This window comes from Malus domestica, chromosome 09, assembly GCF_042453785.1.
Source record: "Malus domestica chromosome 09, GDT2T_hap1".
NCBI classification, from domain to species: domain Eukaryota; kingdom Viridiplantae; phylum Streptophyta; class Magnoliopsida; order Rosales; family Rosaceae; genus Malus; species Malus domestica.
Window position 1 is genome coordinate 25477124 of NC_091669.1, and position 16371 is coordinate 25493494.

Here is a 16371-nt window from a genome sequence, read left to right on the forward strand (position 1 = left end):
AAACCATTCAACTGAGACGGTTTATAAATCCTTCTCGACTACCTTGGAGCTTATGGTGTAGGAACTAGGTTGTTATATTTGTTGATCACTATCTTGTTTCTCAAAGAACCCATTCTTTGAGTTCTATCCCTCGTTCATTTGCTCTATCTTAGGCAAATCCTAGTGTAGGATTACAATGAACTACCCAACAAAACACATTTGTTAGTTGGTTTATAGAAGTGATATCCAAAGGTTAATTTAAGGATATCCACAAGATAATTCTCAAACAAATATTGCTTATTAGCACACAACCCCAAATCTTAACATGATTAAGATTTGTCTTTCTTTCCAACTACATCTTATGGAGTCATGAAAATTTTGGAAGATCTTCTAATTGACAATCATATTGTCTTAGAAGCATATATCCTATATATGGGTAATTGATAACATCCAACGAACTAAATCTTATTCAAGTTCGTTCTTCTCCTAATGGAGAAATCCATTATCTTTTGATGCTTCTTTCCTTGATATTTGTCAAGGAAACTGTTCTAAAGTGTTATCTTTCCTTGGATCAAATCTAAGGAGGCAAATACTTTAGACGTCTTACTCATCAACTTACATTTCTTGAATTCTTTGAAACCTTTTGCAAAGTATTCGGACTTGTGTTTATTCAAAATAAACTATAGTCCAACCGAGAGTGATCTTCGGTGAATGTCATACAACATGAGTAGTATTATGTTGTGGACAAGTGCCACTAACATCTAAGTGAATTAACCTCAACAACTTTGTGATTCTTTCTTCTTTCCAAAAGAATAAAGATTCGAACATTTCGCCTCTATACAATTTTAATAAGAAGGTATTGGATTTGGATCTAACGATCCAAAGCATCCATCTATGACCAACTCGTATTTTATGTTTTTGAGGTATCACAACTCAGTTGGGATTAGTCACTACCTTGCAACCTTTTGGGTTTTAAGCATCGTTATATTCTAAACAGTTAACACTACCATATCATCTCTACTATAGAGATAATTAATTAGATTACAATAATCTAATCACTCATTAATAAAGAACAATGTTTTGTCAAACAAAACATTCATCCATCCCTTATAGTGATGGAATTAAGTTCCTTAAAATTGGAATGTAAAGACAATCTTTGGTTTTTCCAATTTCTTTGGTAGTTCATATGAGGAAGTAAGTACCATCTGCTTTCGCAAAGATCTACATTTGATTCACGTTCCGAATGTGAAGTACTTTCTCTTCTCTCATTAATCTTCTACTTTTTATTAGCCACACTTTTACAACGATTGTAAAACATAGTTACTAATACGGAATCAAGCATTCAAGTAGAAGAACCAACTGTTTTGAACTTTTCAAGAACAATTTACAACACCTTCGAAAAATGTGTTCTTGACACTTGCAAGACATTTCTTGCAAATACCCCTTCCAATGTCCATCCTTTCATAAAGAAAGTTTGTTCCCTTGGAGTTTATTTCGCTTTCTTCATTTGACTTCTCCTTTGACTACAATAGTCATGGTCCCTAAACTCCCACTATCTCTCTTGAAACTTATTTCAATTATGTTATACACATCAAACGATTTGGAGAGTGTGTGGTTATTGTTCACTATATAGTTTACAATAAACTTAGTGAACCATTTGGATAGGGACACAAAGGTGAAGTCCTTGCCTAGTTTCCGTTTCTAGAAGTGGTTTAACACTTCAACACTCAATGATTCAAAATCATCATAAGTCCATGTTGATGGACTATTTTTGTCAACCAACCATTATGTTCTAAACATAATTACAAACTTTTAAGAGTTGTTCAAGGCAACTCTCATTTCTTCATACAACAATTTGTAAGTGAACAATCATGGCACATAAAGTGTCCATGCCCTTGTGCTTTCTTCTCAAGTTCTTTGTTCATTTAACAAAGAAACAAGCACTAGTGTTTGCATTAGCTAAGGGTTGTTCAAAGCAACTCTTATTTCTTCATACAACGATTTGTAAGTGAAGAACTATGACATTAAAAGTGTTGTCCTCTTTATGATAGACTTATCTAACATGTTCTTCCAATGATACATTATCAATAGGAAGATTGTGAGGATTAGACTACTTAGGTACATATGCAATCCATTTAAGACAATCTTTGGGATTGTGGTACCAAGTCCGGAAACTAAAACATTCAGCTTTTCTTAGTCAAGTTTTGGATAGCGTTTGCAAATATATTGGTAAACAATTACATAACGAATATAAATTGATTGATTTGAAGCCATTTGATTCGGGTCTTTAAATCAAATAGCACCACCCACTATTTTTGGCAAATTCCATATCCCTCATCGGAATTCGAGAGTTTTGGAGGAAACTCTTAGTAGGGTATGGGAGACTCATCATTACCAAGCCCACCTCAGAATTATATCATTTTGGCTAGCAACAATAATGATGAGAGGATAACTCTTAGCCATTTACAACTTTTGTAATTACCCATCTGTTTTGGCCTCTAGAGAATGATTGCCTCATAATTATATCATTTTGGCACCATTGCACTTAGTTAAGTCATTCCCACCATGCTAGTTGATGTAGGGGTTCAAGCACAACCTCAGAATTATATCATGTTGGTCATACTCGTTGTCTACACTCACTTCATCATATATGTTTATGGACTCCTCCTCGATGTAAGCACATACTTTGAACTTCCCCATTATAGGGTGAAGCCGGTGTATGAGTCACAAACGATTGGAGCCCACCACGGTGGAAGGCCACGAAAGAGTGTTCAAAGCACTCTCACGCTTATCAACTTAATATTGGTTTGGTTGAGGGTTTTAGGTCTCATCACTTATAAGCATGCATTTTAATCTTATTAAAACAATTTGGTCCTATTACAACTATTGGTCCATGTGATTGATTTAGTTGTACATGATACTCCCACTATGCTTATAAAACGGTTTTTAAAGCAAGAGTATATGGTACTACTAACATAAGGTTTGCATTCATTGATGGACTATATAGTTGCCTTAAAGCCTTTGGATAACTATGAACCTTTGATTAGATCCAACACGAGCCTAGTGTTGAATCTCGGTCTAGGGATAATGATTGATTTTAGTTACGCGTTTAATCACATTAAGGCGTGTTGTCTTATTGGGCATTGGACCCGCTACTCCATTTTTCATGCATATCAAATAAAACAAGAAATGAATACTTCAAAGTAAAGAAGAGCTTATGCTCTTTTACAACATTTGATCAAAACAAATTACTTTAAAGTAAAGAAGAGCTTATGCTCTTTTACAACATTTGATCATATCAAATTACAACCAAAATCTAATCTACACATTCCCATGGTTCAAACAAATTTGAAACGGCCTTTCACATAGCTCAATTATCGTAGGCTTAGGTTCATAATCACCCTTTAATTAATTAACGCTTTAACTAATTAAACTTTGAATGCAACATTGTCATTTGGTTTTTGTATCCATAAAATTGATTTAAATGGAGCTAAATGAAATGAAAATCCAATTCTCATTTAAAGAGACAAAACAATTTTGTTCTCAACCTAATTTGGGCCAAAATGCAATTACCACAATTTTTTGGGCTATATTGCAAAAACATAAACTTTTGGGGTCACTTTGTAAAAACACAAAAGTCCACTACTTCATGTAATTACAACTAGAACCCAAAAAATTCAACAAATACAAAAACTTCATTAAAGGAGCAAAACAATTTGTCCTTTAGCGTTTTTGGACCTAAAAGTAAAAACGTAAACTTTTGGGCCAAAGTGCAAATACACAAAAGTATCAAAACTTTATGTAATTGCATAAAAACCCCAAAAGTACCCTATTTTAATAGGGTGGCCGGTTTTAGATATTAAAGGGAGTGATGTGTGTGTTGATTTGTAGTTTTGACATAAAGTCATGTAAGAGGTGCATGACACAAAAGTAATGCAAGTGGTGTGTGTGAAAGGGAATTAATCCTTACACACCCATCAATATTTCTATCACCTTTCTAAATAAATATCTAACACATTTAAACATTTGAAAAGCACAAAACAAAAACTTTATGAAATAAATCAAAACTTTGAATCAAAACACCAAACCTTTTTGTTCTTGGCTAAAATATCAAGAACAATAAAGAACATTCATGAAAAACTCAAAAAATCTCCATGAACATTTTTCACCCAAAGACATCCCAAAACCACTCAAACTTAAGGGAAACAATATATAACCAAACTAGGGTACATAGGGGTTCCAAAAGTTACTTGAAAACACTTTTAACAAGTCAAACATGAACCCAAAAATCCACCCTTTGGATTTGGCCGAATTTTCCCAAAAACATGGCACCAAATTTTAGCTCCAATATTCATGCTCATATGAACTACATCTACAACATTTGAGATGGCAAATTTTCCAACAAAATTTACATTCAAAGAAACAAGAATAAAGCTTGTAACATATTACAACATTTAAATCAAAGACTATGAACTACAAAACCCAAAAGGATTCACCAACTACTAGACCTAGGCTCTGATACCACTTGAAGGAAATTTTGTGAAAAACATGTTCATTTGAGCAACATCTATAGCATGCAATTAACAAATTAAAGGCGGAATCATGCTTGCATGCACTCAAAACAAAACATTACCCATTAAATTCAAAGCCTAGTAGTTAGGTGAACCAAGACTCAACTCAAAACAAAGTGAGTTGAGAAATTATACCTTTGTTGATTCCTCTTTGCATAAGCAAAGGATAATCACCCAAGAAATAGGGCCTTCATTCCTTGCTTCTTAGATCCATGGATTTGGATAGAAGAATAGGTTTCTCCAAGTTCTCAAAATTGAGAACCTCTAAGTCTCCATACCAAGGTAAGATCTTTGGAAGAAATGAGTGACCTAGAGGAAGTAAGATTACTAGCTATTTTCCTCTAGGGTGGCCAGCCTCTTTAGAGAGAAAAAGAGTTTATGTTCTCATCTTTTCTCCAAAAAAAACCCTAAATGAATTTTGGCTATAAAGTCATATTTATACCTACATTCATTGGAGTGGCAAACTTGTAATTAAGTCCAAACCCCACTCCTTTATCAATATGGACGGCCATAGGGTTTCATTGGGCTTTTTAGGCCTTTGTGAATTATTTGTCATTAAGTTGTCATACAACTTAAGTCAATGGGCTTGACGTTTGAAGCCCATTGGGCCTTGAGGCCCAAAACTAACCCGTGGTCTTTTAACGAACTTTATTCGTTTGATTAATTAACATATTAATTAATCCTTGCCATAAATAAATAATTAAACCATTTAATTATCCTTACTCATCTCCGTTGTTTCTTCAATCTCTACCTTACTCATCTCCGTTGTGAATTGAAACTTACTTTCAATTCTCCCTTTAGTGATTATACATGTTTAGGGCTTCCACAAACCATGAGTGACACCTAGCAGTATGTCATGGTTACCCAAGCTAATCAGAAGATGTGGATAACCTATTCAGTTTAGGATTACAATGCAATACGGTCTTTCTCTAATACAATACTCTTGATCACATTGTTTGGATTGATAGTTTATTCATGTCTACTATCCAATGTGATTCATTTACTTATATGATTACCTTGAATGTGATTTGGAATGACTTCCTAAATCTCATTCATACTCTAGCCAGAGATTCTTAATCATATCATAGAGTATTCTCCCTCAAACGGTTTGAAGGTTAGAGATCCCTTATTGCGCATTCACTTGCCTCCATGGCTAAGTGGATTAACCCCAACTATGCTGTGGACACCCGCGAATGGAGTGACTTTGACATAATCAAAGATCAAATACCTAACCACAAGACAACTATGATGCCTCAGGTCAAAGGACTACTTTGCATTATCCCAACCATGAGTTCTCATGTGACATGAGTATGAGAACTCTTCGTTGATCGAGTTCAATGGACTCATTCGCTATTGAGCACCTACATGCTTGTCTTGGTGTCAATCACACCAATGACTCGAGACCAGTCACTCTCCATGAGAGAAGACACAGCACGTACTGATCTTAACGGACTGTCAATGCCCAATTGGCAATCCTATGATCAAGAACGTTTAGGATATGTATACGAAAGAGAATGGTCTCATAAATCTAACTTGTTCAAATTACATTCTCCTAATTACATATTCCTTGGACTTATCGTTTAAGCATATAACATTTATATGAGACGGCTTAAAACAATAATCTTTGCCCTTGATATTAAACTAGATTAGTTTAACATGTGAAATGTCCGTAAAGTATCATCACATGATTGGTTTTAAGGCACATTTCCAACACACGTGAAGGCTAGGCCCTGTCCTCTGGCGAAGCACTAACACCGGGGTGCAGGATAACAAGCTCGAAATATATCTCAGCACTATTATACTCACTACCATCACTACCATCAACATACTCACCTGAAGTTTACCTGAGCATCCGCAGCATCGAGCAACAAAATATATATAGCTATACTAATGCACAATTAAACATAGAGAGCATTTGACATGTATATATATATACTGAAAACCAAAAGCCCACTCATTGATATGAAGAAAGGTCATAACCCCTGAGCCTTGCTGAAAACCAAAAGCCCACTCACTAATACGTAGAAGAGTCGTAACCCCCGAGCCTTGCTTGACTGTGCTTTTTCTCTGGATAGGTCTCACCTATATGCGAAACAACTATTTAAATGTTATTTTAAATCACATAAACAAAACTAGGTAATAACTTCTCATACGATGCTCAATTTGGGTATTCGAATATACCAACGCGATCTACTCAACCTCATGAACATCCCCATATTTTTAGAAAACTTTTCCGATCACCCACGCGCCCTCATGTGCTGGCCAAGGCACGGCCAGACGCGCCGCCCACGTGCAGGCATGTGCCTGGCACACTGACGGATTCCCTAATGGCGTTAGGGAATATTCCGTTAAATATAAGCATATGCCGTTATATTTACCTGACAACGTTGAGAATATTCCGCCAAAATTGACAAAATATGCTCCTTCTCCTTGCTTGGTTCGCCGAAGTCCCGCGTCTGCCACTGTTGCGACCGCCGGAAACTGGAAAAACTTCAAACCTTAATATCTCATCCAATTCTCAACCAAACTTCATGAAATTTGTCTCAAAATGAAGCTCTAAACAAGTAGAACACATTCTTATCTTTCAAAGATCCTAAAAACCACAAGAAGTGGTTGGAAATTCCTTCTCTATTCCTGCTAAACCTGCAACTTCCCAAACCCGTGTAATTCGACGTTCAAAACTTTCCAAAATTGCTCCCAGAGCTTCATAAAGTAGTTATAAGACTTCTTCAAGCCTCAAAATGCCGTGAAAAATACACAATCGCCACTGAGCAACAAAGCGCTCGTTAGAGGTTATGGGTTCTCGTGTTTTTCGAAGTCCTCACGTCCAACCAAAGGTACGATTGTGATCCTGAGCTTGCAAGGAACCCAAAAATCACGTCCACAACCTCGATCCGTGACTTAAGGGTTGGTTTGGAAGTTGTTCGTACAATTGTACGGAAATGGAAATAAGTCCGAGAGGGAATGAGAGAGAGAGTCAACAGGAGAGTGTGAGTGTGTGGTCCAGGTTGCAACCCAACAAAACAAACAAAACAATCTAACTTCCAATTGGGTCCAACAACTTAGGAAGAAAATGAATTGGTCCACAACCTAAGTTCATTTCACACAATCACAACCCAACGCTCAAGGGCAATATAGTAATTTCCACGCTCTCGAGGATAAAATAATACATATCTTTGGAACGGGCTATCACAAGTACGGTTTTGAGTGAAACCAAATCAAAACTGAATTTTTTTTGTGAATTGGATCAGTGCGGTTTTGGAGCTAAACTCGAAATGGAACCAAACCATTTGTTGCAATTCAGTTTCAAATGGTTTTAGTTTAATTCGGTTTCAAACGATTTTAGTTTCGGTTTCAAACCATTTGCAAACTAAATGCTCTATGACATTAATAACAACTCAAATTAAAAAAAAAAAAAAAATCCTTGACCACCATACTAAAAATCAATTTGATATAAAGTTCGACATCAAAACACCTTATAACATTATTTTAGTATTAAGTGTAGGGTCAGGAAAATATAACATAATGCTAACTTGAGATGCAGATGTTCGAGCCAGATTAAAACCTACGTAAGTATACCAAATACATGACAGAAGAACTTGAATCATAACATACAACGAACCTTGCCAATACTACGACTAATAGTAATATGGATTCAACCAAATAACTAATTAGAACCCAACATCTAATTTTAGTATTAAATTAATAGTTATTTAATTTTTGCAATCTGGTTCGATTTCAGTGCGGTTTCATATGCTCAAAGCTGAAACCAAACTGTTTGTCTAGACTGCGGTTCAATTTTAAAACCGCAAAAACCAAACCGTTTGGTGTGGTTCAATTTAGTTTGTGTTTTGATTTCGGTTTTCCGTTTCTAAGTGCCCACCCCTAATTAGGTGAGGTGTAATTGAATATTTAACCAGTGGAGTCTTTGCCTTGCTTTGCATATAAGTAGGAAAATGATTTACATAGAACAAGTTTATAGTCGCGTAGTGTCCTGTACTCAATAAGGCATTGTCAAGTACAAATTTTTCTCTACGTGATAATGTATTATTTTATTGAAACACCACATAAAGTGAACCCATTATATATAAATTGTTGTTCATCAGTAAACATATCAAGCAAGCGAGGCTACGTAATCATGCTCATATTGTAATCCACACTCAACCAACATCTAGGGTAGATAAATGAAGTTAGAAAACTATAAGTATTTCAAATTTTTAAGGAAAGATCTAAAGAGATTAATTGGGTGTCACATCTGGCATACAAGTTGAAATCAATTTTATATAATTATTCATATGTCTCTCTCAGTCGTGATGTACAACACATGATTATATATTATTATGTGACAACAGATCAAAGGTAAACACAATTATGTACAATCAAACCATGCATCCATACAAGGAAAAGAAAATTCTAATGAAACCCTAGAAACATTAATGGCGTGTTTACATATGGGGAAAGGATATAACGGAATAGGAGTCATTCTCTAATTCTGGTTATTCTTCCGTTTACCAACTTAAGCGGAATGCACAGTTTTGCAGGCCCCCATGTAAAATCAGTATTTCAATTCCTGATATTGCCGAAATTGACTTAAGTAGACAAAGGTGGTATTTTGATTCCAGAGAGAAGGCTCCATCCTGTATCAAATTTTCCTTCCCAAAATGCCCCTCACATTCAGTACTCCTTTCCATCTTCTCGTTGTCCTCCGCCATCCTCTCCAGCAGCTCTCTGCCAATGACAACTTCTTGGCCACTCCACAAAACTACGGTCACCTTCATCGTCGACAGCAAGTGAGAGCGACCCACTTCAGCAAATCGATCAAGCAACAAACCCTTTTAATTATTTCAAAAAAATCACGCAATTTCCATTTGAATTGCATAGAGTGCGAATCAATCCGAAAAGAAAGAGAAATGAGGGTGAGAGTGAGATCCGGAAATGGGCTCTTTCTACTGGGGTGGTGATTATGGGGTACGGTGAGTGGGAAAGATGAAAGCGAGGGGGAAAGGGGGAGGGAGGAGTTTTTATCTTATGCTGGTGAAGATACAGAAGATAGATGAAGGTTTACATAATGATATTTTGTGAAAATGTAATATGGGCAAGAAATAAAACAAAAATAATAAGGGCATTTTAGTAATCATATTGATTTCCATTCCGATTCATATGAATAAGTAAACAACTTATATGAATTTCGTTTCATTTTTACTCCGATTCCAGAACATTTAAGTAAACAACTTCAACAAAAATTTGATTCTAACTCCTCAATTCAATTTCTCCTCAATCTAATTCTTCTATTTTAATTACGCTTAAGTAAACGCGTCCTAAAAGTGCATTTTCCTCAACACCCTTAAGTGGTGGTAGGGTTCACATCCTATTCTAATGTGCGGCTTGTGGACATGCCTCCTATTTGTTCAGGGAGGGCAGCATGGCCTATGATGCTAAGATGTTCAGTTGACCCCTTGACCTTGACAGGCAGATGGCATTTTTGAACGCTTTTAAATTTTAAAATTTATGTTTATTTATTACATAAATTTTAAAATTTAAATTCTCTTAACGTAAAATAAAAAAATAAAAAAAATAAAAAATAAAATAAAAATAAAAATAAAAATAAACCCTATCTACTCATAGTGGCTTTCACGTAGGCTATGGGACAGCGCGAGCAGCATTCTGACAAGGGTTTGGCGACATGTCACTTTCCCCTATAATTTACTTTTATCTTTTAGTGGGATGCATATATATTTTATTCAGAAAACCAGCAACGCTAGTCAAGCCAGTTGGATCACAAGACAAGATCCCAATTTATCATAATATCGGGGATATATTCAAATTGGTTTCTTTTTCTTTAGTGGTCAGCTGTCAGTGACAGCAGCCAAGTGGGTCTTCTTTTACAACAGTGCTATCAATGACCTTTTCAAACTTTTATTTCTTTTTCTTTTTTTTAAATTAATCTTATTAATTCATTAATTAGTTGAATAATTAATGACTCATCTCACATCACATGCCCAGGAAGACTACTTAAAAGAACAATAATAATGTTAGAGCAATTTCACCCCTAAGGACTTTGCACCAGCACCCAGTGCATTTATCCACTCAAATGAACAGTAACAGACTCCAATGAACAGTAATAGGCCAAGGCATCTCCACCCCTAAAAAAATGCGCTGGCACCTAGTGAAAAAATGCGTTGGCACAAACGATCTCCATCCCTACAAAATGCGCTGGCACCCAGCCCATTTAAGATATTTTTAAATTTTGTCTAAAAGAATAAAAAAATAAAATAGTTTTAATTTCGGATAGGATTTTTAACCAATCTCGTCACGCCACATGTCATTATCTGAACGTACTATTTTGTGAATAGATTTCCTCTAAGATTTTCAATCAATCCCGACACGCCACGTGTCACTTCCTTTTTACAATAATTTAGCCAAGATTTCGATAAGATTTTCAACCAATCACGTCATGCCACGTGTCATTATCTGAACGTACTATTTTGTGGATAGATTTCCGATAATATTTTCGACCAATCCCGACATGCCACGTGTCACTTCCAGTTTACAATAATTTAGCCAAGATTTCGATAAGATTTTCAACCAATCACGTAGTGCCACGTGGCATTGTCCAGAACCTCATCCTTTCTTTTTTTTGTCCATATAAACCCTATATCCCTACATCCATCCTCACACCAAGCTCAATCCTTCTTTTTAGCTCAGAATCCTTGTTCATCGTTTTCAAATCTTAAGTTCTTATTACAATGTCTTCTTCAAGAAGGGTGTATAAACAGTTGCAGGAGCAACAACAAAGGTTGTTGGCACAACAGGCAGAATTGGCCAATCTCGAGGAAGGTGGAAGTGGAGGTGGAGATGAGGCTTTCTTCATGGAGGAGGATGAGGATGATCACCATAGAAGGCAGAAGGCCTCACATTCCCGCCGTGTCATGGAAGCCGTGGGTCAGATAGCCAAACCAAGACGTGTTGCAAACCTCGATAGAAAAAGGGAAAAACGAGGTAAAAATCTATTGGAAGATTATTTTATTCCCAATAGCATATTTCCTGATCATATTTTTAGACGGCGTTTTAGAATGCAACGAAATTTGTTCAACAAAATCATGAGTGATATTTGCAACCATGATTCATACTTTGTGCAAAAAGAGGATGCTTTTCATGTTCTAGGTCTCATTCCCGAGCAAAAAATTACGGCATCCTTGCGAATGCTTGCATATGGAGCATCTGCAGATCAAGTGGATGAGATCGCGAGGATGGGAAAAACAACTGTTTTGGAGTCCTTGATGCGTTTTTGCTCTGCAATTGAAGCCCTCTACACCAATGAGTACCTCCGGACACCCACGCCAAGGGACATGCGAAGGCTTCTGAGGAAGGGTGAGATGCGAGGCTTCCCTGGCATGATTGGAAGCATGGACTGCATGCACTGGACTTGGAAAAACTGTCCAAGTGCGTGGCAAGGAGCATATGGCAACAGAAAATGAGCCAAAAGCATCATTTTGGAAGCGGTGGCTTCATTTGATACATGGATTTGGCATGCTTTTTTTGGTGTTCCAGGAGCTCAGAATGACTTAAATGTCCTTGCCCAATCCCCAGTGTTCGACGAACTGCTGCAAGGAAACTCGCCGAGATGCACATATACCATTAATGGTACCCAATACGAGGGATCATACTACCTTGCAGATGGCATTTACCCAAGGTGGTCAACATTTGTCAAAACAGTGCCACATCCACAGACTGAAAAGGAAAAACACTTTGCAAAATGTCAAGAAGGGTGTAGGAAGGATGTCGAGCGTTGTTTTGGTATCCTGCAAGCTCGTTGGGCGATTATCAGGGCTGCAGCTAGAATGTTTGATGTCGAGGCTCTTCGATCCATCATGATGACGTGTATTATTCTCCACAACATGATTGTTGAAGATGAGTATGATTATGATGGCGTCGATGAATATGAGCCGGATCCGATGAACAACTCAAGAACACGTATCTATTATGCTCATGATGGGACCGAAGATCCAGTGCAACACGAGCCGTTGGAACGCGATTGACGTTACAATGAATTGATCGTTCAACGTTACACTAATGTGCAAGAGCCATACTGGCACGTAACCCGCCAGAATGACTTGATTGAGCACCAGTGGGGATTGCATGAAGGCGAAGATAATTAGAATGAGGCTTGTGGTTGAAGAATAAATTGTATTTTTTTAAAGTTTATGTAATTCTATGTAGTGTGTTTTGTTTTTAAGTTTATTTAGTGAGTTTATGTAATTCTATGTATTTGGTGAGTTTATGTAATTCTATGTAGTGTGTTTTGTTTTTAAGTTTATTTGGTGAGTTTATGTAATTCTATGTAGTGTGTTTTGTTTTTAAGTTTATTTGGTGAGTTTATGTAATTCTATTTATTTGGTGAGTTTATGTAATTCTATGTAGTGTGTTTTGTTTTTAAATTTATTTGGTGAGTTTATGTAATCTTATTTCATGTGTTTAAATAAAGTATAAAAGAAATAAAGTTTTAAAAATAAATAAGAAATAACATAAAAATTACATAAGAAATTAAATAAAGTTCAAACCTAAAAAAAGAAAAAAACATAAGAAATTAAATAAAGTTCAAAAGAAAAAAGAAAGAAAAAACATAAAAAATACATAAAAATTATACAAAGTCTCTCGAGTTAGGATATGTGAAGCGAGGATCTTGGTTGTCACAAAAGTTGCTAGAACCCCCTTGACTTGTTTCCGCATCTCTTGCACGCCTTCTTCGCATGACATCTCTTTTTTCCGATGTCCAAAAATATTTAGAATTCGGAGACAGTCCTACTAGAGACTTGCTCATAGTGTCACGATCTGCTTGAGCCATCCTTTCTTCTCGAAGCAATTCATTTTCTCGATGAAGTGCTTCTCTAACCAGCTCGTTCTCTCGATTAACTACTTCTCTTTGTCTCTCAGCCGCCGCATCACGGGCCTCAGTAGCTGCTAATATTGCTGCCATAGCAACAACTTTTTCCTCATCTCTAACCTTTTCTCGTGCCATGTTCAGTTCACCTTGGCGAGTAAGTTCCTCCATATATTTAGTGTAGTCATTCTTGGAAGAACTACCTTTTTTCTTTGACGCCTTTTTACCTACGGGCCTGAGGGACTGACGAGTCGGTTGGGTCTCGGGCACTTGTTCAGGCATCCCTTCCGTGTCTTGAAATGTGTCGGCTTCTTGTTCGGCCATGTCTGGTTCTGGAGAACTATGTAGACCCATACCGTGCATGACAACTTCTGGACCAGTTGCGACAATTTTGTATTTAGGGCAATCTTTGACAATTTGCCAACATTCCCATCTAGTGAATGATTTGTTCCCGTTCTTTGAATTGTAGAATGCTTGAGCTTGTAGTGTCTATAAAAATGTGGGATAACATAGTGTTAAAAAATGCGGGTGTAACACAAATAAATAAATTCAAAATATTAATACGGGTGGAATGCATATAAATTACATAAAAATGACATAAGAAATTAAATAAAAATGACATAAGAAATTAAATAAAAATTACATAAGAAATAACATAAAAATTACATACGAAATTAAATAAATCAAAATATTAATGTGAGTGGAATGCATATAAATAAATAAAAATATTGTCACCTGATCCGCTAAACTTGTCCCACTACGGAGGTTACCGGAAGCATGAGAGATGGAGTTTTTCCAACAAGTAAAGGATGCGTTGAGTTTTTTCCAACGACCTTGAAGACCTTGACTAGTTCTGGCGTTTTCTCCATGTACATCACAAAACGCTTTCGTAATTTTACTCCACATTTCTCGCTTATCCATCTCATTACCCGTAATCGGATCATGAGTAGTGTGAACCCAACATTCACACAACGTAACATCTTCAATGAGCTTCCACGAAGACATTTTTTTCTCTTAAAGTGTAGAAAATATTGAAATGTAGATAGTATAGAAAGTGTAGAAAATATTGGAATGTGGTGTAAAGGTAGAAGATGAGGGTTAGGTATTTATAGGAAAAAAAATTAACATTTTTCAAAATTTTCTGTATTTTTTAATAATTTTTCTGTATTTTTTAATAATTTTTAATGAATTTTAATATAGTTAATTAATCTGGACCGTTGGATTTGAAAAATATTCAAATCCAAGAGCTAGGGAGTTGCCACGTGGCCAACGGTCATATTTCTGACCGTTGGGCCCTTTTTTTTTTTTTTTTTTATACTTTTTGTGAAAAAAACGTCGACCGTTGATCTTTGATCCGACAGTCTATTTTAAAAGTAAAATTTAAAATTTTTTTACCGTTGGAAATCCAATGGTCTAGAAAACTAGCCGTTGGAAATCTAACGGCAGAGAGGGAGCCACGTCACAAACTCGGGGGGTGTAACTGCCTTTTGCATCTCCACCCTTGCACTTGAATAGCCCTGACAATAGGCAATAAAATATTTATTAATTATTTTTTTTACAAAATAATACTAAATAATTTTTTTGTAATTTCGGATAAGATATTTTAAATCGTTCTCATTGCGCCACATGTCATTTACCCAAAACGACTATTATTGTTCATAGATTTCGATAAGATTTTTATCCAATGTCATCGTGCCACGTGTCGTTATCTTTTCAGAATCTTTTAGGATAGATTTCGATTAGATTTTAAATTGTTCTTGTTGCACTATGTGTCATTATTCGAAAATATAATTATTGGTGATGGATTTCGATAAGATTTTTATCCAATGTCATTGTGCCACGTGTCGTTATCTTTTCAGAATCTTTTAGAATAGATTTCGATCAGATTTTTAACGAATGACGGCATGCCACGTGACACTATCTACAACCTAATCATTTCAGAATCCTCCATATAATCCATCATCCATCCTTTTAAATCTCACACCAATTTTCTCAATGTCTCTATCATTATTCATAGTTTTTGCTTCCTTCTTCACCAAATCAAAATTTGTTTCATTATTCACAGTTTCTACTTACAATGTCATCTTCTTCAAGCATGATGTGGGAAATTGATCAAGAAGAGGAAAATTGTTTAACCAATCTGAAGGAATGTTCAATCTCCATATAGCCCAAAATGAGAAGGAAGAGGATGAGAAGCGGAGAAGAAGAGATGACGAAGCAAGAATGGCCAGAGACTCACATTCTTGTTGAGTCGTCCAAGCTGTGGCTCAGATATGCAGGCCCACCAGTTTTGGAAACCTTGATAGAAGCAGGCAACAACGAGGTGATGAGCTGTTGGACGATTATTTTGTCTATAATAGTGCATTTCCTAATGAGTACTTCAGACGTCGTTTTAGAATGGAACGACATTTGTTCAACAAAATCATGATTTCTGTTTGCAACCATGATTCTTACTTTGTGCAAAAGAAGGATGCTTGTGGTGCTATGGGTCTCCTTCCCGAGCAAAACATTACTGGTGCATTGCGGATGCTTGCGTATGGAGCAGCTGTAGACCAAGTGGATGAGATAGCGAGGATGGGGAAATCAACCATTCTTGAGTCCTTGATGAGGTTTTGCGGAGCAATCGAATCTATCTACACTGCAGAGTACCTCCAGAAACCTACTCACATGGACTTGGAAAGACTTCTGAAGAAGGCCGAGATGTGAGGTTTTCCTGGGATCACATGGACTTGGAAAAACTGTCCAAGTGCATGACAAGGCGCTTATGGAGACAGAAAATGAGCAAAAAGTATAATTTTGGAGGCGGTGGCATCTTTTGATACATGGATTTGGCACGCCTTTTTCAGGGTTCTGGGACCTTAAAATGACCTCAACGTCCTTGCCCAATCCCCAGTGTTCAATGATGTCCTGCAAGGAAATGCACCAAAAGTCACGTATGAG

The 16371-nt window shown here is 36.4% G+C and overlaps 2 protein-coding genes across 2 annotated transcripts; both read left to right on the forward strand.

The window, feature by feature from the left end:
• The first annotated feature begins 11752 nt into the window (after positions 1–11752).
• LOC139187865 (uncharacterized) lies at positions 11753–12589 on the forward strand. Its single transcript, XM_070804474.1, has 2 exons — positions 11753–11993; positions 12102–12589. The coding sequence occupies exons 1-2, from the start codon at positions 11753–11755 to the stop codon at positions 12587–12589; spliced, it is 729 nt and encodes a 242-aa protein (XP_070660575.1).
• Positions 12590–15604: 3015 nt separating this feature from the next.
• On the forward strand, positions 15605–16137 carry LOC139187866 (uncharacterized). Its single transcript, XM_070804475.1, has 2 exons — positions 15605–15754; positions 15898–16137. The coding sequence occupies exons 1-2, from the start codon at positions 15605–15607 to the stop codon at positions 16135–16137; spliced, it is 390 nt and encodes a 129-aa protein (XP_070660576.1).
• The last annotated feature ends 234 nt before the right edge of the window (positions 16138–16371 follow it).

Coding starts and splice junctions, on each gene's coding strand:
- LOC139187865 (XM_070804474.1), top strand. CDS start 11,753: ATGCTTGCATATGGAGCATCTGCAGATCAAGTGGATGAGATCGCGAGG. Junction 11,994..12,101: donor GACTTGGAAAAACTGTCCAA/GTGCGTGGCAAG, acceptor TTGGTGTTCCAG/GAGCTCAGAATGACTTAAAT.
- LOC139187866 (XM_070804475.1), top strand. CDS start 15,605: ATGAGAAGGAAGAGGATGAGAAGCGGAGAAGAAGAGATGACGAAGCAA. Junction 15,755..15,897: donor TAGAAGCAGGCAACAACGAG/GTGATGAGCTGT, acceptor TTTGTGCAAAAG/AAGGATGCTTGTGGTGCTAT.